Source organism: Nelumbo lutea, chromosome 1 (assembly GCF_056320005.1).
Source record: "Nelumbo lutea isolate HS-2025 chromosome 1, American lotus-T2T, whole genome shotgun sequence".
Classification (NCBI taxonomy): domain Eukaryota; kingdom Viridiplantae; phylum Streptophyta; class Magnoliopsida; order Proteales; family Nelumbonaceae; genus Nelumbo; species Nelumbo lutea.
Window position 1 is genome coordinate 118185347 of NC_142684.1, and position 22367 is coordinate 118207713.

Consider the following 22367-nt stretch of genomic DNA (forward strand, 5'->3'; position numbering starts at 1 on the left):
ATGAAAAGAAAGAGGTAGAAAAAAATCCATTCCTCCCTTCAATTCAAATTCTTGGTTTGTGCAAACCATCTGATACTTGACATGTGTTGGCTCTAATCAATGAAGAGGTTCATAAGGTATGTACTTTAGGAGAAGATCATATAAGGTGAGCAAAAGTCACGTGCAAAGAAGTGATGACCCACTTCTATTTTAAGTAGACTTGTTTATTTGGAGGCTTTACATAAAGGCAAAAAAATTCATGGCAATGTATACGTGGTGCGCTACTTTGGAGATTATGATGTAAAAGAAATGCTAGGATATAATTTGATAATTTGAAAATTTTGAAATTATTTTTAATGTCAAAATTATTAAGGTTATTAATAGTTAAAAAATAATAGTAGTAATTTATAAAATGATTTACGATTATTACAAAAATATTGAAAAATATTGACAATTTAGCAATAATTATTGATAACTATTTTGTTATTTAATAATATGATAAATTCATAATTATCATGATCATCGGATTACTAGATTAGCTTAATGATTGTCGAAAAAAAACACCCTAAAACGAATCAATATAATGATAAGAGCATTTCTTGATCGAATACAACTTATTACTTAGTGGAGACAATTGGGAAAAAAACATTGAGAAAACAAAAAAAAAGCTTCATTTAATCACCGATCGATTGTTCCATGATGAAAAGAGAGAGGTTGAAAAAAAATCCATTCCTCCCTTCAATTCAAATTTGTGGTTTTGGCAAACCATTTGATACTTGACACATGTTGGCTCTAATCAATGGAGAGGTTCATTAGGTAGGCACCTCAGGAGAAGATAAGATAAGGTGAGGAGTAGGTTCCATAGCAGCCTTATTATTATTTTATTTGCTAAATATCCAATTACAAGTGTTAACCGTTAATTAAATAAAATTGAAAAATAAAAAACATAACAAAGGGTAAGAATGAAAAATGAAAATCAAGCTTTAAAATAAAAAAAAAACACGATAAAGGGTAAAAATGGAAAGTGAAAATTAGGCTTTTTGATGAAATATTGTCACCATCCTCATTTTTATAAATGGTACAAAGATTATCCAATTACAAGTGTTAACACTTAACCGTTAATTAAATAAAATTGGAAAAATAAAAACATAATAATATAAAGGGTAAAAACGAAAAGTGAAAATAAGCTCTAAAATACAAAACATGATAAGGGTAAAAATGGAAAGTAAAAAATAAGCTTTTTGACAAAACATCTTCATTTTTATAAATGGTTAACTGTTAATTAAATAAAATTGGAAAAATAAAAACATAATAATATAAAGGGTAAAAATGGAAAGTGAAAATATAAGCTTTAAAATACAAAACATGATAAAGGTAAAAATGAAAAGTAAAAAATCAGGCTTTTGATGAAACAATTTTCATTTTTATAAATTGTGTTAACCGTTAATTTAATAAAATTGGAAAAATAAAAGCATAATAATATAAAGGGTAAAATTGGAAAGTGAAAATAGGCTTTAAAATACAAAACATGATAGCCGTTAATTAAATAAAATTGTATTGACTGTTAATTAAATAAAATACAAAGCACAAATTTCATTTTTATAAATTGTGTTAACCGTTAATTAAATAAAATTGGAAAAATAAAAATATAATAATATAAAGGGTAAAAATGGAAAGTGAAAATAAGCTTTAAAATATAAAACATGATAGCCGTTAATTAAATAAAATTGTATTGACCGTTAATTAAATAAAATACAAAACACAATTTTCATTTTTATAAATTGTGTTAACCGTTAATTAAATAAAATTGGAAAAATAAAAATATAATAATATAAAGGGTAAAAACGGAAAGTGAAAATAAGCTTTAAAATACAAAACATGATAAGGGTAAAAATGGAAAATAAAAAATGAGGCTTTTGGACGAAACATTATCACCTAATAAGCACTTATGTTCAGAGGAGCACTCCCAGACGACCCAAACTCCGCCTTAGAGCTCAGAGACAGAGAGCTGGAGGTAGAAACACAAATGGACCAGCTAACGTAAAAGTCGTTACCACTTACCACTAAAAAGAGAGACCCTTTTTGCGGCTTCGGTAATTTACGCGGGATGTTTTGGCCGCCTGTTGAACAAAAGAACCGAGCGTAGGGAGAGAGGGTGAGGAGCGAGGAGAGATAGAGAGAGTGTGAACGCGCGAAATGGTGCACAGTGCGTATGATTCATTCGAGCTTCTCAACAACTGCCCGTCGAAGATCGAGACCGTGGGATCATACAGCTCCAAGCTTCTTCTAGGCTGCACCGATGGTTGTATCAGGATTTTCGTTCCAGAATCCTCAGCATCTGATCGATCGCCACCTTCTGATCGCCTTTACCCGAATCCGGAGATGCGTAAAGAGCCCTATGTTTTGGAGAGAACAATTACTGGATTCTCCAAGAAGCCTCTGGTGTCAATGGAGGTCTCAGTGTCGAGGGAGCTTCTTGTGTCCTTGTCCGAATCTATCGCATTTCATCGGCTCCCCAATGTCGAGACGGTAGCCGTGATTACCAAGGCCAAAGGAGCCAACTTGTTCTGTTGGGATGACCGGAGAGGATTCTTATGCTTCGCGAAACAGAAAAGAGTCTGTATTTTCAGGCATGACGGTAATTCCCTAAATTCAGCTTGTATTTTTGTCAATTTGTATTGCCTGAATTTTTCAATCAATTGTATTATATAATGCTTGCTTAAATTCATACGAGAAAGAAAGGAGCAATTCTTCAGGCGAATCTGTTACCATTTCCTTAAGGTAACATCGATCATTTAGTAACCTTTTTCATTATAGGCGGTCTTCCCGTCATATCATATAGAACAGAGATTTATCGAGAGTTACTTGATTTGCTTCTTTTAGAGGGTAAATAAATATCTTCGACATTTCTCCCTCTTCCTTCTTCCTTTTTTACCCATTTCTTGTATATTTGTAAGTTCTAAATTCATTTCTATCAAAAGCTCTATGTTTTAACTTCCATTCGACTTTCCTTATGGCTTTTTCCAAAATTTAACCTATTCAAAACATTTTTCTATTGCTAAAATTTGCCATGTTTTGGTATAGTATGAATTGTTTTAATGTTTCTCATCACTTTATTAATTCAGTAGAATATAATAATGTTGTATTGGTTGGCCAGGAGGTCGAGGATTTGTGGAGGTGAAGGAGTTTAGTGTTCCTGATTTGGTGAAGTCCATGGCTTGGTGCGGTGAAAATATATGCATGGGAATTAAAAGGGAATACATGATATTAAATGCAATGAATGGTGCATTATCTGAGATATTTCCTTCTGGAAGGATTGCCCCGCCACTAGTGGTCCCTCTTCCTTCTGGAGAGCTTCTTTTGGGAAAAGTATTTTTCTTCTCTGCCAATTGTTTGATTCTGTTTCACTTTTAGTCTTTAACTCATTTTCCCATTTCAACTGTCTAATTCTAAACTTTTATTTTATAAAACAGTTTAAAACTTTATAAAAATTGCATTATAGGTTTTCCTACACCGTTTTGCTTTAAATAATAATTTATAAGAACCTATAGCAAGGGGAACAGACACAAGTCACACAATCATGATTTTCCTACATTGTCTGTGGCACAACGTAAGTTGAAGTATTCATGCTTCATGGTATGCTGGCTGTGGATGGAATGTGGGGTTGGCTGCTACTCATGCTGCTCCTTGAAATGCTAATTCTTCACTCTCTCAGTTTTTCTTTGACCACTAAAGAGGAGGTTCATTTGGGGACCAAAACCAAAATTTGGGCTGATTTGTGGTGGGGGGATTTACTTTTCAAAGATAAGTTTCCTTCTCTTTTCTCTCGTACTGTGTCCAAAAATGCTCTGGTTTCATGTTGTTTTTCTTTGTCCATCAATGGATTATCTTGGAATTTGAATTTCAGGAGGGGCCTCAGAGATGAGGACACTTGTCGTCTGTCTCCTCTCTTATTGAGTCATGGGATGGGGGTGGGTGGGGGGTCACTTGGACTTGTCTAAAAGGGATTGTACAATATGGATGGCTTGTGCATTGAGCTTGTTCTCTTTTGTTTTCTTCTTCAAGGTCATATCCCTTGACCCTTTGTTGAGTCCCAATTTTCCATTGAAGGCTGTTTAAATTGACCCAATTCTACCCAAAATTAAAGTTCTATGTTGGGAGGTGGTACATGAGAAAATTGGTACTTGCAGTATCCTTCAAAAAAGGCCAAATTGGTTCATCTTTTCCAATATGTGCATTCTTTGTAGAACTAGTTGCATGACAATATCTCTTCCAATGTGGCATTCTTACAAGGGATGAGGCTGGGAAAGAGTCCAAGTTACAAAAACGTCATAGCAGAAGTGGATTCTAAGGTTGTATTGGGATGGTTAAGAAGGAGGGCACTATGTTAGTCTACAAAATCCCTCTTGCCATGTAAATTTGTAATTTCTGTTTAAAAGTATTAATAAAATTACTTGGTTGCCACTGATAAAATGTCAGTACAGGAAACCTCCAAAATCTAGAAATGTGAAAGCAACCATATATATGCATATACACATGGACATGCACAGATAGACATGTATACAAGTATGTGTAACTGTGCATTTTGTGTGTTGAATAAATGCAGTAGTTGGCAAAATAACCTACATAATATGTCTTTGAGTATATTTAATGTATAGATAGAGGTAGATATGCCTATATTTGTCCAATATTATCTGGGAAACATGTTTTGTGTTAACGTTTATCTGATGCCCCAACAATCTATGGGAAGATTCAAAAAATGTTCTGTATATACTGGATAAGAGATAACAAGGGACTGGGCCGAGAAGCTAAATAATGATCCTGTACTTGCCTATAGGTAGATACAATACTTATCTCATTTTGACTTGAGATGCCAAGAGGCCCAAGATCAACATTGTAATTTCATGCAATGATGAAGTGGTTCTTGATGATTAAGTCATTGAAATGCATGGAGTCATCCTTTAACTAATGTTGAGACTTTCATTTGATGCTAAGTGTTGGTATAAATGCACAGAATTACGTAATATCATCAGCAAAGAAGTCATTTGGCTGGTAGCATCATCCAATAGGATACACGGACCAGATGATGCATTAAAGGAATGGCATTCATAAAATATTTTCATGTATTCTTCTCTTATATGCTTTTGAACTGTATTACCTTTATTATTTACTCTCAGAGCTCTCAGACCTAAAAAGAAACCCTTAGAAATCATAATTCTCACTATAGGAAAGTTCAATAAACAACTAGTTTAATATATGCTTAAAACAATGATTACATTTATAGTAGTAATTAGCAATTTAGTTGAAGTTCTATATGTACTGAACTCTTAATACTTTTTTATATGTAATGCTCTATAATTTGTGTATTCTTGACATGAAAGTTTAACTTCATGTTTATAGATTCCACACTTTGAATGGGCTCCTTGCTATGTAGTAAAATGGTAGGAGTGAACCATTTCTCATTCAAATGCTTTTATCCTAATTGGTTTATACCTGACTGTTTATAATTATGTTCCACCTACCTGATTTGATGCACTGAATACAATAAATTACAGTCAAATATCCTTAACCTAAGCTCAATTTTATGAGCAATTCTAATTATTTAATGTATCCAATTTGTTTCTTAGGATAATATTGGAGTTTTTGTTGACCAAAATGGGAAGCTTCTTCAAGATGGCAGGATATGTTGGTCCGAGGCCCCCTCAGTTGTTGTCATCCATAAGCCATATGCAATAGCTCTCTTACCAAGACACATAGAGGTAGCAAATTGTTTTTGCACATCAAGAAAACATTTTCACACCGTTTCTATTCAAATATGTTCCACTTTGCCTTGTTAACCATGCATTTATGCTTTCTTATCCTACTGTTTGAGGTTTGCAGATCCGTTCCCTTCGAGCTCCTTACCCATTGGTACAGACAGTTGTTCTCCGCAATGTTCATCATCTTCTCCAGAGCAACAACTCTGTTATTGTTGCATTAAATAGCTCTATCCATGGGCTATTTCCTGTTCCTATTGGGGCACAGGTAAAACTTCTTGTCAGTAATAAGGCTGGTAGTATTTAATTAAACTTTGTTAGAGTAACACTCCAATTGATTGGAAAAGGCCCCTGTATTTCTAGTGGCTGTACAATGGGGAATATTGACACCATCTTTGCCCTAGGATTATGTTATTTGCCTCAAACTATAAGACCAAAGAAGAAAAAGGAAAAAGAAAAGGAACTTAAATTTATTAGCCATCTTGATTATTCTCTAATTAATGCAATTTATAACAAATATTGACAGACCAAAGCCCCTCCACCTGCCATCCAAATATGCTAGATGAATCTCCTATATCACCAAAGGTGACGAATATGATTCTTAAAAAATTTCATACATTGAAGACATGAAAATGAGTTTTTAATTTTTTTTTTAATTTTTTATTATATGCTTAGGTCTCTAGAAGTTTGAGTATATCTCCATTGCCATCAAGAGGGATATCTCTATACTGGGTAAACCAGGTACCGAGAGCACTACCACCGGACATCATTAAAAATCTCCTTGTTCCACGTTTCTAGCTTCTCTCTAATCCCCCTAGTTTTTGAGTAAAAGAAAAACCTATTCAGCCATTCTGTCTGAAATGGCTCCACTATTTCTCCACCCTAGAATGAAAAGTTGGATGAGTTAGCCACATGAATCGATAAGGAATGCTTTCAGTCCACAAGCCACTTTAAATTCCCTTGCATAATTGGAGTTTGTGATTGGAGAGACTGTTAGCCTCTTGAATCATTGTGAAGACTCGCTGCTCACTGTAGTGAGAATGGGCCTTAGTGTTCTTTATTTCTTTTAAGTAGTATTTAAAAGTTATGTTTCTTAGTTATGGGCCTTCTTTTATTTTCTTTAATTATTTCTTTAGTGCTGGCCGCCCCATTAAGGGTATCCGAGTAATTGTACTCAGACATAGAATTATTAATAGAAGTGATGAAAGGGGGCTAGAGAGAGAGGTTCGAATTCTTCTTTTCTTCTTCCACAACCTATTGCTGAAACTTCTTTCTTCTTCTTTCTCTTTCTCTTTTCTTCTTTTCTTGCATTATCCGAATTACTGTAGGTGTAATTTTCAACTTGGTATCAGAGCGGGTTCTTACTTTCGACTTTTTTCTCTTTTCTTTGCCCATACATAGTGTGTATGGAGAACTTATAAGTTGATCAATCAGCTATTTATGCAACCCAGTTAGGAAGGTTTTTGGAGGTTTTTCATCCTTAGTTGAAGCCTAGGGCAGGTTCTTGGAGATTTTTCCCGAAAACCCTAGATAACTGGAGAAACCTTGTTACAGGTCGTAGAGATAGTTTGAACCAGGCGCTTCTGGGAGGACGATTGGTAGATGAAGCTTAGTGGATGGTCTCTACACTCTCAACAAGGCTGGTTTCTCGGTGTCATCCTCAGAGTCACATAGTCAGTCAAATAAGAGTCTTTTTTTGTGGCATAATTGGTTAGGTTATGTGTCTTTTGAAATAGTGAAGTCTTTGTTTCATTTTTTATTTAAGTCCTGTTTAGTGTCAAATTTCCATTGTCAAACGTGTCAGTTAAGGAAGCAATGTAGAACAATATTTCATTCAAGTAATAAAAGATCCAATTTTCCTTTCCATATTGTGCATTCTGATGTGTGGGGGCCTGCTACAATAACTTCGGAGGGCGGGTATAATACTTTATCATATTGGTTGATGATTTCTCCCGTTATACATGGGTATTTCCCATGCGTAGCAGAGATGAAGTCCCAAAGATCGTGAAAGATTTCCAGAGGATGGTGTTTACACAGTTTCATGTTGAAAAAGCAGATCTTTCAATCAAACAATGTGAAGGAATATTTCCATGGGGAGCTCAATGAGTTCCTTGCTTCTCATGGATCCATTCATAGGAGCTCGTGTGCCAGAACACCGCAAAACGGTGTTGCAGAAAGAAATAACAGACACCTCCTTGAGGTAGCCTGAGGGATGATAGTTGATATAACAACAATAAGAAAATATTATGTTTGTTACATCATATTATTCTAAAAGAGAAGCTGGGCGCCGCCAGCCCAACCTTTTGCTTTTCACACATCTTTCTCCCTCTTCCCTTCTCTCTTCTCTCCTCTCTCTATTCTTGTGAGAAAACACCAATGAATGTGTAGAGGAAATAAAGAGAAGGATTTGTTTGCAAATTGGACTTGGAAAATGCTTATGATCTAGCGGATTGGAACTTTTAATAGAGGTGATGCAAAGGCGTGGATTTGGGGAGAGATGGTGCAATTGGGTGTTTGGTTGTATTCGGTTTTGTCACTATTCTATTCTTGTTAATGGAGTGGTGAAAGACTTCTTCCTAGCTTGCAAGGGGTTAAGGCAAGGTGATCCTCTCTCACCTTTTCTTTTTCCTTACTAGCGGATGTTTTTAGTAGACTTTTCTCTAAGGATGGTAGGGAAAATGAGATTAGGGGTTGGAGAGTGGGGAGAAACAATGTTCCAATTACTCACCTTTTGTTTGTAGATGATATCATGATTTTTTGTGAAGAGGGAGATACCAAGAGGATGAGGAGTTTAAAAGAATTGATCAAGTAGTTTGAAAGGATCTCAAATTTGAAAATACGTTTAGACAAGAGTTGCCTAGTAGGGATTAATTTGGAAGGGAATGCCTTAAGTGCGCATTTGACCTACTTGGGTCTTCCTTTAGGTCCCAATCCTTAGGAGAGCAGATTCTAGAACCCAATTTTGGAGAGATGTAAAAGGAGATTGGCTGCTTGGAAGAGAAACTATATTTCCTTTGGTGGTAGGATTACCCTAATAAGATCAGTCTTGGCTAACCTACCAATTTACTTCCTCTCTTTCTTTAGAATTCCACTACGGGAAGAAAAGAAATTAGAGAAAATCATGAGGGACTTGCTTTGAGAGCCGGGTGAGGCTAGAAGAGACCACCTAATCAAATGGGAGGTTGTATGTAGAAGTAAGAAAGAAGGTGGTTTAAGTATTGAGAATGTGAGGAAGAAGAATATGGCTCTTTTAGGGAAGTGGTTATGGAGATGGCCTTTAGAGAGGGAGAATTCATGGCACAAGGTGGTGGGCAATATTCATGGGGGGTTGGAGAATGGTTGGGATGTTGGTGTATCATGTCAGACTACTTCGGCAACATCTTGGAAAGCAATCCATAGTTTTCGCTATTAGTTCCTCAGCTTTGTCAAGTATGATACTTGTTTAGGGACTCAAATCCGGTTTTGGGAAGACTTGTGAGTCAGTGATTGGCCTTTAAGGGATTTGTTTCCTTCTTTGTATTCCCTTTCCTTGTATAAAAATGAGATGATCTTGAAGTTTTTAATACCTCCTATTTTGTCTTTGGATCATAATTGGGATTTTGGGTTTCTAAGGGGATTGAGGGATGAAGAGGTCATTCGCTTGTCAGAGCTTTTACTTCTTCTTGATAAAGTCTGCCTAGAGCCTTCTAAACAGGATAGAAGAGTTTGGTGTCCAAGTTCTAAGGTTTATTTTCTTGTGCCTCTTTTTTCTTGCTCTTTGCCAGTACCCTAGCCCTCTTTCTTTTCCTGTTAAGGAAGTTTGGTGTCAGCCAGTTGCCCCCAAAATTAAGGCTTTTTGTTGGGAAGTGGCTTATGGGAAGATTAACATTGTGGATTACCTACAAAAGAAAAGGCCTTTCTTGTGTATTTCCCCGAACTGGTGCACTCTTTGCAAATCCGTTGGTGAATCTTGTTACCATTTACTAATTTCCTATTCCTTTACTGTAGACATTTGGGATTGGTTTTTCTCCCTGTTTGGCCAAAAAGAAGGGGAAGAATAATGTGGAGGTGTACTAGAGCAGCAGTGATTTGGATCCTATGGGAAGAATGAAATGCAAGAATCTTTCAAGAGAAGGAGAGAAGCAAACAACAGATAGTGGACTGTGTAATGACCAGGGTTATACATTGGCTACTAACTCTGGATTTATTTAGACAGTTTTCCCTTGTTGATATGTGGAGGAATTAGTTTTCAGTGGCATCTAGTTCCGTGCAGAAGATTAAAAAAAGGCCAGTGTGGGCACCTCCTCTTGAAGGTTTCCTGAAATTAAACTTTGATGGGAGCAATCAAGGCAACTCAAGTCCTTCGGGAATTGGAGGAGTCATAAGAAATGAAGGAGGGGTCATACTAGCACTTTATTCAGGACCAGTGGGGATTGGAGACTCTTTAAAGGTTGAACTGTTTGTAGTCTTACAAGGTGTTCAGATTGCCAAAGACTTGAACTTGGAGAACCTGGTAATTGAAGGGGACTCAAAGGTGGTGGTAGGTTGGCTAAGAGATCCGGGCTTAGTGATTTGGTGTTATAGAAATGAAATGAAGAAGTTTCAGTGGTTAACATAGCAGATGAATCTAAGTATACAGTGGGTGGGGAGGGAGGCTAATGCATTGGCTGATTCATTAGCTAAGCAAGGGTAATTAGGAATCAGTTGTATTGAGCGCAATTGTCATTACTGTACTAGCTCTGTTCTAATAGTGATGAGGCTGCATCTCGTGCCTCCCTTTGGGATGCTTGTAACGATGCCTATCATTATTGATTCCAATGAAATTTAATGATCTTTTACTTATCAAAAGAAAAAGAGATTACCACGACTGAGTAGTTCATTGGCTGGAGCTCAACTGCTAAATACCATTTTCGAGTATGGGAAGAGAGTCCTAGGGGAAGTGGATTGCGTAGGTGGAGATTTAGTGAACATGGATCAGGTGATTACTGAAGTGATGGTGGAGTGCAGAAGAAGACACCTGGAGTGAAAGCTCTAGAAATTATTGCCAATTGAATAATGAAGTAAGATCGGGATCCCTACCTTCTCCATCTTCAACTGGCCTAGAGTTGCTGATAGGGAGGAAGACAATATGAGAGCCAAGGTTTAAAATGTCGATGTCGATGGAAATGTCGCTTACCAAAATATAGGACATATATCGGAAATGTCGAGGGGAAATATTGTAAAAATTAGAGACATTGTGGAAATATTATGAAATATGTGGAAATATGCAATGATATTTTGTAAAATGATAAAAGAAGCACTAATACATATTTCTAGACTATTATCTTATTCCCAACCATTATATAAAGCTAAGAAACTAAGATCAATAACAAATTAGTAAATGATGATTTGTTGATTTATTATGCATTTTGATGTTTTTACAAGGTTACCCGATATTTTCTTTTCTTATTTTTAAATTTGATTTATTATAAATTATAATATATTTATTTTACACTAGTAAATCGAAATACATTTATTCTGTTTTTTTTTTAAATATTAAAGTTATAATACATTATGTTTTATTATAAATTTAATAAACTGATTCTCCTTTTTGTAGTATTAAGATTATGATAAATTCTGATTTCTTATAAAACTTAATGAATTTATTATGATTTTTAATACTAAATTTATAATAAATTATGATTTAGTATAAAATTTAATAAATTTATTCTGGTTTTTATATTAAATTTAGAATGTGATTTATTATAAAATTTAATAAACATTTTCTGATTTTAATAAATATTTTAAAAATACTAACTAATTAGTATTTTATTACTTGAAAAATATTTTATGTTTTCTATTATAAATTAATTAATTTATTGTTTTGTTTTTATTTTTTGTTAATTCTTTCTTATAAATATTTTATTTGAAAAATTAAATATAAATTATTAATGGAATAATTTATATTAATATACTATATTATATTAATATAATATACTAATATATTATATTATTGATGTACATTAATCAACATCCTGTCGACATAATAGGAAAACCTGTCTTTTTTTGGTTATTTGGACTGATTTGGTCGAAATTTCCGATATGTAGGAAATGTCGACCGAAATAATGTAATTTTTATATTACCATCCATTTCCATGTCGGTGAGCCTTGACATTGACATATGTCGGGTGACATTAGCGAAATGTTGCAACATTTGAAACCATGATGGGAACTGGGTTTGAAGGAGTTGGGGATGGGGGGAGTAGGTTGAAGAGGAAAAAAATTGTGGAGGATCAATGTAGGGTTTATAATAGGAGAAGAACGGTGATTCTAGGAGGTACAAGGGTTGGGGTTGAAAGGAAAGAGACAGAAGAACAATAGGAGTGTGAGAAGGATATAAGGGAGGGAGAAGAGTTGGTAGAGGGGTTGAAGCGGAAGAGGCTATAGGAGACGTTAACACTAAGAAGAGGAGGGCGGGTATTGAATGGCTAGTGGACAGACAGGTGGTGGTTGGGAAGTCATTTGGGTTATTCTTTTTGGGTGGGGAAGGGGAGTAGAAAGGAAGGATATAATAAAAGTAAAGCTATTGGGGAAGGGGGTGAGGTGTGGGAGGAGGAGGGAAGAAGGAATTGTCAATGAAGAGTGAAGGAGGAGGTTGAAACTGAAGATGAAGTTGGTAGCATGAAAAAGAATAGAGTACGTACAGAGGTTTTCTTAGCATGGCCAAAGATTAGAGGAAGTAAGAAAGCAAGGCTGATTTGGAGTTGCATACCTTTTGCAGTATTGCTGGAACATCTGGAAAGAAAGAAACAGAAGGGTATTTGAAGACAAGGCATGGAATGTTGATAGACTGGTGGCGGCTGTTAGCAAATCTGTTGCAGATTGGGTCTTGGTATTACCAGAATTTAGATAAGTTAACAAGAGGACCTTGGGGAAGTTTGGGATTCCAAATTTGTAATCTGGATAAGTTATTTTGAGTTGTACTTTGGGTGATATTGATGGTTTAGTTTATATTGCAGGTGTTGTCTAAACATCTGGCTAGGCTGTAACGATTTTTTCTTTTTCTAATGAAATTTTATTTTTCCTATAAAAAAAGGCATGGACAATGATGATGACATGTCCGTGATAGTCCATTAAAATCTTGACCTCATATCCAACCAATGACAACAACCTGGAAATCCCCATCCAACTCAATCCAGTAAAAACCAATATAACACATCAACCAAGACCACTCTCTGTTTAATTCACAAGTGATTGTCTAGACAATAAAAATTAAAAAACATGCTGGTTTTGTATTAACAAAGAATAGCAGCCAGGTTAATTTGTTTCTCAATGTTTGGCTTGTCTAGGCACAAGAATGATATCAATCTCTTTCACCTGCTTGAAGGTAACACATATTGGCCTAGTTCCAGTTCACTCCTCCCAAGAGCCCAGATAGCCATGACGAGCACTTGGTAATGGCCTTTTTAGGGATAGGGGAAAAGACAAATAGAGCTGTACTGGGAATTTCTTAATAGTCATATGCAAATCCTTCTATCTAATTTAACTTTCTTTCCTTTTTGAATCAATAAAAAAGAGATTTATTAAAACAAAGGAAAATTGTGCATGTGGTGGAAAAGTAACAGATTCTTAGAACATCAGTGGTTTTATAAGGATCTGGCTCATCAAGTAGCCTGGGACTATCTATATTGTCATTAGCATAATTTAAGAAGTTTAATTAATAATTCAATTTCTTTTCTTTTCTTTCTTTTTGTTTACTAAATTCCTTACTTTCTTTTCTCTTTTTTTAATAATATGTTAGTTTATGTTACAGATATTGGTGGGTAAAATGTTGTACTTGTTGTACCTGTGTTCAGAATTTTTACCAAGGTGTAATACTGTAGTATTATCAATTACACTAAGCTTTACTCCTTGCAGTGGTTTATTTACGTGTTTCTTTTTCTTGTCACATTTAAAATGTAGATTATACAATTAACAGCATCTGGGAATTTTGAGGAAGCTTTGACTTTGTGTAAGCTGCTTCCACCAGAGGATGCAAACCTTCGAGCAGCAAAGGAGAGTTCCATCCATATCAGGTGATGTTTCCCATAGCATTTATATATTAATGGGATATTCATATTTGTATCCAGGATTATTTTCTCAATGCAGGCAGAACATAGGAACACTTAAAATTTTCAGAAACAGTAGAAATTTTCTAATACACAATGCATGGTTGTGAATAAAATGGGAGAAAGGAAAACAAAATAAAAAAATTAAGAGAAAATAAAAGAAAAAGATTTTTTCGTAGGAGAGAGTGGGGCCATTTTTGGTTACTATGACTCTTCAATTTTTGCTTCTGCTTTCTCTACCTTTTTTAGGGGAGAGAATAAAAGAGGTTAAAAAGAAAATGTACCTTAGTATTTTGTCTTGACTCTCTTTTCTCATTTGGTTTCCCTTGTCACACAAGCTAAGGAAAGCCACTTTCTTTTAGATCTTCTTCCTTTTCATGTTCTTTGCAACCAAAAATAGCATTCTTGTATATGTACAAGAAAGAAAATAAATGAATGTAAATACAAGCTCCAAGGCTCAGTATTACCAAAAAATCCAAGACTCTTCTTCACAGTGTAGCCGACCAGAGATAAGTGGAAGAGGAGAGAAGAGAAGAGAAGAGAAGAGAAGAGAAGAGAAGAGAGGAGAGAAAGAGAGAAGGTTTGCAATGTAACAGTACTGGTGGCGCCAGTGTTTATTTTACTATATATAGGGCGACAGAAATAACAAGGGAAAAGACCCTTGTGCCCCTGAGTACAATAACAGACATAATAGAAATAAAAAACGAAATAAAAAAACACTTTAATTAGCCAAACAGGCCCTAACAACTGCAACTAAGTTATTTTAACATTATTCCAACACTCCCCCTCAAGTTGGAGCATAGATGTCAATCATGCCCAACTTGTCACACAAATCTTTGTGCCACACATGATGAAGACCTTTGGTGAAGATATCTGCAAGTTGCTCTTCTGAGCTGACATATGGTGCGCACATTTCTCCACTTTCAAGTTTCTCTCTGATAAAATGCTTGTCCACTTTAATGTGTTTCGTCCTATCATGCAGAACTGGATTAGTAGCAATATTGATGGCAGCTTTATTGTCACAGTAGAGTGACGTAGGATTGCTTACTGCGAAACCCAGTTCACCTAACAGATTTCTTATCCACATGATTTTCGCAACCCCATGAGCCATCGCTCTATACTCTGCTTCAGCACTGGATCTAGCCACCACACTTTGTTTTTTGCTTCTCCATGTGACAAGGTTTCCTCCTACAAAGGTACAATAACCACTGGTAGACTTTCGGTCATTGACTGCTCCTACCCAATCTGCATCAGTATATACTTCCATTTTTAAGTGACTGTGTTTTTGGAACAACAAACCAGCTCCAGGAAACTTCTTGAGATATCTCAAGATCCTCTCTGCAGCCTCAAAGTGAGTTGTCATCGGGCTGTGCATGAATTGACTAAGGACACCCACTGCATAGGCAATATCAGGCCTGGTCATAGACAAATACAGAAGTCTCCCCATGAGTCTCTGGAACATCTTTCAAAAACTCTCCCTGATTGTCTCCCAGATGGTGATTAGGTTCAATAGGTGAATCAGATGGTTTTACCCCCAACTTGCTTGTATCTTCTAGTAGATCTAGTACATACTTCTGTTGGGAAATAAAGATGCCCTTGTGAGAGCCGGCAACTTCAATTCCAAGAAAGTATCGTAAGGGGCCTAGATCCTTCACCTCAAATTTAGTGGCTAAGAATTTTTTTAGTCTCTGGATTTCAGCTTCCCAATCTCCTGTGATCACTATGTCGTCCACATACACAATAAGAGGTGCAATTTTACGTTCACCTCTTTTTACAAACAGGGTATGATCTGACTGACATTGTTTGAATCCCATCTGTTGGACTGCTAAATGGAACTTACTAAACCAAGCCCGAGGTGATTGTTTCAACCCATATAGGGACTTTTTCAACCTGCACACCTTTTGTTCACTGCCTTTGGCACAGAACCCTGGGGGTTGGATCATGTACACCTCCTCTTCCAAGTCACCATTCAAGAAGGCATTCTTGATGTCCAATTGGTGAAGATCCCAGTCAAGATTTGCTGCCAAGGAAAGGAGAATTCGGATGGAGTTCATCTTCGCTATTGGAGCAAAAGTCTCTGCATAGTCCACTCCATATACCTGTGTGAAGCCTCTTGCTACTAGTCTAGCCTTGTACCTTTCAACAGTTCCATCAGCTTTGTGTTTCACTGTGAACACCCACTTGCACCCCACTGGTTCCTTCCCCTCAGGAAGATCTACCAACTCCCACGTACCATTTTTGTGTAAGGCATCGATTTCTTCCTACATTGCATCTGTCCATTCAGGTTTTGACAAAGCCTCTGCCATGGTCTTAGGGATGGGAACACTATCCACAGAGGAGAGAAAGGCACGGTACGAAGGTGAAACATGCTCATAGGACACAAAGTTAGAGATATGATGATTAGTGGTACAAGATCTAACACCCTTTCTCTTAGCAATAGGAATATTAAGATCACTGGGGACAAGTGAATCAACATTTAAAGGAGCAATGGGAGCAAGTGTACCTGGCTGATGAGACGGATCTGCCTCAGGTGAATCCGATGGTGTTGGTTGCATAGTGTACGGCTCCACGGCTCTTGAACTCTGCTGGCTCTTATGGCGACGATGAAAAACCCGGAACGGAGGAGGATCGGGTAAAGGAGGTAGTTGAATCTGAGTCGTCGCCTGTTTCTCCTCAACCCTACTCTCCCCCTGAGGAGAAACCGAGAAGAACGGTTGACTCTCAAAGAATGAGACATCAATGGAAACATAGTACTTGCGGGCAATGGGATCATAGCAACGATACCCCTTTTGAGATGAAGGGTAACCAAGAAAAACACAAGGTATAGCCCGAGGGTCAAGTTTACCACAAGTAGGTGACAGGTTGTGGACAAAACAACGACACCCAAAATCACGCATCGGAATGGTGGACAACGGGGCTGTAGGGAACAAGAGCTGATGTGGGGCCTTATACTCTAGTAGCCGAGAGGGCATGCGATTGATGATATATGTCGCACACAATACTGCATCCATCCAAAACTGTTTTGGCACATTCATATGAATCAACAAGCCATGAGCAACTTCGAGAAGCTGACGATTTTTTCGTTCAGCCACACCATTTTGTTGGGGTGTCCTGGCACAAGAGCTTCGCTGAAGTGACCAACTCGAAGCAAAGAACTTCGTGAGATCACTATGGAAATATTCCTTTGCATTGTCCGACTGGAAAATATGAATTTCCGTTTGGAACTGAGTGAACACCATGCGTTGAAAATCTTTCACAATTTGTGGCACTTCATCTTGAGATCGCATAGGGTAAACCCAAGTGTATCGAGAATAATCATCAATCAAAGTAACAAAATACTTATAGCCAGCCGCAGTAGGTAGAGTAACAGGGCCCCAAACATCAGAATAAACAATATGAAATGGAAATTCAGATCTTTTATTTCTTAAAGGTAAAGAACTTCTACAATGCTTACTCAACTGACAAGTTTGACACTGTAACTGACTCACTGACAAGGACTCAAACAACTTTGGGAACATAACTTTTAACAACTCAAAAGAAAGATGACCTAAACGACTATGCCATAAATAGGCATGACTCTCACTCGACGAACTCGTGGACTCAGTCACCACTAGACCAACATTATTCTCCAACACGTAGAGACCATCCACCATGCTTCCTCTACCAATCTTCTTCCCCGAGGTCAGATCCTGAAACACAGACGGAAAAAAGGTGACTGAGCAGTTCAAAGAGTGAGTAATACTACTAATGGACAACAAATTAATAGGTAATTTCGGAACATGCAGGACATTAGGAAGAGTAAGGCCAAGTGGGAGAGATATTGTGCCTCGGCCAGCTATGGTAGAAAAAGAACCATAAGCCAGTCTTACCTTATCTCTCCCAGAGAGAATGTTATATGTCTGGAACAAATTTGACTTGCCAGTCATGTGATTTGAGGCTCCGGAGTCAATAATTCAAGGTGAATCGGTAGTATGAGATGATACATGGAAGGCTGTGGCATTACCTGATGTAGACGCAAATGAGGTAGGAGTAGGCCCAGAATCCACCTGGTGGAGACTCCTACCATACAATTCCAAATGTTCACGGAAGGAGTTGATAATATCTTCCTTAGGGTCAGAACCGGGATGTCTCTCCTGAGTTACGGAAGGACTAGTCTCTGTCGATGCCATATTAGCTGAGTTATACCTTTTTTGATTCTGCTGGCCTGGTTTCTTGCTCTGATCCGGTGCTGACTTCTTACCCAAATCCTGTGCCCATTTAGGTTTTCCATGGAGATCCCAACATGTATCTTTATTGTGTCGTGTCTTCTGGCAGTGAGTGCACCGAAGCTTGCTTTTATCTTCTGATTTTTTCTGAGTGTTATCCCTTTTAAAGCCACCTCCGACATTTGTATCTGAATTTCCCCGAACCGCTAGGGCAACTGACTCCCCTTCTACACCATTCATCACACTTCTTCTGCTTTCTTCTGATTGCACCAAGGCATACACCTCCTGGACTGATGGTAAGTCTTTACTACCCAAGATCTGTACCCTGATGGACTCATATGACTGATTCAACCCTAGGAGGAAGGCAAACACGCGTTGCTGTGATACAAGTGACTTATAGGCCTTTGCATCTTCATCACACTTCCAATTCACATTCTGATAGTGATCAAGTTCTTTCCATATTGATGTCAAATCAGAATAGTACATCGAGAGACTCCTCTCCCCCTGCTTGCAAGTAGAAGATTCAGCTTGTAGTTGATATATCTTGGCATAGTGTCTCTGTTCTGAATAAGTGGACTTCGCTTGTTCCCATATCTCACAAGCAGTTTCAGCCCACATAAAAGTCTTACTTATTTGTGGCAGCATTGAAACCAAGAGCCAAGACATCACCATACTGTTCTCTTGGTTCCACCTATCATGCTCAGCACTTCCATACTTCGGTTCCTTTACTCTCCCATTGATGTATCCTATTCGCCCCCTAGCAGTGATGTAGAGTTTTATCCCCCTAGACCACTCAAGGTAATTCAGACCATCAAAGGGAATGACAGCCATGGGAAAGCTCATATCCATTCCCCCACTCAATCCATTGTGGCTCCCTGAGATCTCTGAAGTAGCAGAATTCTCAGTCGACATGGTCAAGCAGTTAATCAGTCCCACACACCGGACTTAGGACCCCTCCTTACTCCACAAAACAATGCTCCACTCAGTTCACACCCACACACTCGGGTTTACCAACCAGATTGAGCACAAACAGTACCAAATTCTGGCCAAAGTTGAGGTAATATTTGGCAGTTTCATACCTGTATAGTTTTATCAGTCCCCACCTACCAGAATTCCAGAATGTCTAACAGCCACTAATCAGCAGGAGAGATTCTTCTTACTTATATTCAGCTCAAACCATTGAGAAGACAGGTCAGCATTGACCTACAGTTGTCTTAACACATGAACAGGATCACACGATCCAAGAAAACTAGGGTTACACAGGTTCGACAGCATTCAGCCGCCCCAGATTCATAGGGTTTTCACTCGGCACATGACCAAGGAGAGTAAAGAAGAGAAAAAATAGGGAGAACTGTACCAGTCGTAGCTATTTTGTAGTCCAGAATCAGATTTCCTTTCTGCTAGTCTGTTCGATCTGTTCTTTGGGTTGATCAATCTTCTCTTGACAGTAGGGTTGATCGATCTGCTCTCTTTTAATCAGCATTCCCGCTCTGATACCATCTTGACAGTGTAGCCGGCCAGAGATAAGTGGAAGAGGAGAGGAGAAGAGAAGAGAAGAGAAGAGAAGAGAAGAGAGGAGAGAAAGAGAGAAGGTTTGCAATGTAACAGTACTGGCGGCGCCAGTGTTTATTTTACTATATATAGGGCGACAGAAATAACAAGGGAAAAGACCCTTGTGCCCCTGAGTACAATAACAGACATAACAGAAATAAAAAACGAAATAAAAAACACTTTAATTAGCCAAACAGGCCCTAACAACTGCAACTAAGTTATTTTAACATTATTCCAACAACTCTCATACCCTGAATTGGGTCCCCTAGATAAAATATACAAATAGACCCTTGCCTTAGTAATGAAATAGCCATTAAAGTTCACTCTATCGCAAGTCTTTCAATTAACAATTTTACTTATCTGGGAATACATTGAATCAAGCTGCTCAGTGTGGAAGTCAGAGTTCTAGTAGCCTTTCTAATCAAGCATCCATCTATCACTTTATTATAATGATCCACTCTCAAATAATCTTATCAACTGTAGTCTCCCTAAAGATTTCTAGTTTCCTTGTGTCTATGCCAAAGGGATTAATGGTAATTAACATCTGTCTTGGTTTTGGCTTGAACTGAGGAAGTCAGAATTGTAACCTCTCTAATCTGGAGTTCATCTGTCACTATATGTTTATTGTGATTCACTCTCTAATGATCTTATAAACTGTAATCCCCCTAAACATTTTTAATGTACGATCTATAAACTTTAACATCCCTAATGGTTTTTGATGCATATACCCAACGGATGACTCTACTGTTAATTTACAGCTGTCTTAATTATGGATTGAAGGAATTCACATTGTTCTGAAAGGCCCTTTTTATTCCTTTATTCCATATGATGCACCAGAAGACCACATACAGGAGGCATGTCTAGAAAACCTTTCTCATGGCACCATGGGTCAATATATATTTCATTTCAAGGGAGCTGAGAGCTACATTTAGATGGATACAAAGATCAGCAGATCAGCAAATGCCAAGGCAGACGCACTAGAAGGACTTATTGGGGTCCCACTCAAAGGGAAGCACAATGCCAGATGGAAAGATGGAAGCAAGGTTTTAAAATTTGCAACATATCGGCCCGTACCGGCCGATGTGTATTGTTTCGGAAGAGTTCTAATACATGGAACATATACAATTAGATGGTTTCGTATTTTTTCGTCCGTAGCGGACTGATACAGGTCCGTATCAGCCTTGTATCGGACTGTTTCGGGTATGTATTGGCCAATACAATCCCGAAATGAGCTGATACGCATTATGTTTCACCCGAATTTAATTTCCCTCACTTTTTTAAATTCAAATTTAAATTTAATTAATCTCTTCTTTCTCTCATTAATATCAATTTTAACTAATCCTTTAAATTTGAGATGTCATTAAATACTAATATTATTTAATTAAATGCTCATTTGAGTTACCTTTAATTAAGGCAATTAATACATCATTAAATGTTATTTAAGTTAAATAACTTGTTAAAAATCACAGACCGAAGGTAACAAGTTTTGAACCCTAGTCATTTGCTTACAACAATAATTAATTAATCACTATGCCAACCTTAATTGCTTGTCATAACAACATGTTTTTTTATGCTTAAAGTAATGTTTCTTGCCTTGGTGGATGTTTCCCAACAAATGCTAAAATTTGATTATTAAAGTTTATATAATAGTAAGATGAATACAAATTATATTTATTTATTAAAAATTAAGGTATCTATTGACTTGTATACATAATAAGTATTATCTAAATCTATATAATAAATGGCTTAAAAATATTAACTAATAAATATTAGTATATATACACACACTTTTTAGTTCTTCTATTATTTTTCGATGGTTAGTAATTATATCCTAATACTTTATATAAATCATCAAAGAATGGTTTTTATGTTTATATAAATTAGTCATAATCACATAAAACTCATTTTTATTTTTCATATTTTTAAAGGATTTTTTTTTTTGGATTTTCTAGCTTATCCTTGCATATCTTGATTTATCGTCTGTATCTATTTATGCATTTCCAAAGCGTATCTCGATATGCCTCTTAAAATTACCTTTTTGATACACCTTGCATTTCCGATACTTTGAACCTTGAGTGGAAGTTGAAAATCCAGGTACAAATGGATAAAGGAGGGTGACGACAACGCTAAATTCTTTCATGCTGTGGAAAATGGGAGAAAGAAAAAGAATTTTTTGTCCACATTGGTAAGGGACAGAGTGGAGGTCACTTATCAAGAGGATATAGCAAAGGTCATTGTCAACCATTATAAGCATTGCTTCAAAAAGCCCTTAGAGGACAAATTGAGAGTGGAAGGTCTAGATTGGCCTTCATTAGATGGAGATAGTAGGGCTCTGTTGGAGAGGAGATTTGACCTAGAAGAGACAAAGAGGGCTGTATTTTCCATGGGTAGATCTAAGGCACTAGGGCCGAATGGGTTTACCTTAGCCTTCTATCAAGATTGTTGGTATATAATCAAGTTTGACTTGTTTGAGGTCTTCATTGAATTTTATGATAGAGGCATAATAAACCCAAGACTCAATGCCACCTTTCTTGTGTTGATTCCAAAAAAGCCTAAGGTCATGAATCCTAGAGACTTCAGGCCAATCAGCCTGGTGACTAGTGTCTACAAAATAGTGACCAAAGTCTTGTTCCTAAGGCTAAAAGAGGTTCTTCCCTCCATCACCACTCCTAACCTAGGGGCATTTGTGCATGATAGACAAATTATAGACCAAATCTTGATAGCCAACAAGTGTGTAGAGGAGAAAAGAAGAAAGGAAGCAAAGGGTTTGTGTGCAAATTGGATGTGGAGAAAGCTTATGGCTTGGTGGA

At 37.0% G+C, this 22367-nt stretch overlaps 1 protein-coding gene across 2 annotated transcripts in view; it reads left to right on the plus strand.

Moving 5' to 3' along the window:
* Positions 1 to 1927: 1927 nt before the first annotated feature.
* Positions 1928 to 22367, plus strand: part of EMB2754 (Vacuolar sorting protein 39) — a 49341-nt gene continuing 28901 nt past the window's right edge. The window contains exons 1-5 of one of the 2 annotated variants that reach the window (XM_088980825.1): positions 1928 to 2617; positions 3137 to 3348; positions 5607 to 5738; positions 5860 to 6003; positions 13656 to 13768. In XM_088980825.1, coding sequence (XP_088836951.1) covers positions 2176 to 2617; positions 3137 to 3348; positions 5607 to 5738; positions 5860 to 6003; positions 13656 to 13768 — 1043 coding nt within the window. In that variant the 5' untranslated portion in view covers positions 1928 to 2175. The remainder of the gene's footprint in view (positions 2618 to 3136; positions 3349 to 5606; positions 5739 to 5859; positions 6004 to 13655; positions 13769 to 22367) is intronic. The other variant, XM_088980832.1, reaches the window with a different exon arrangement.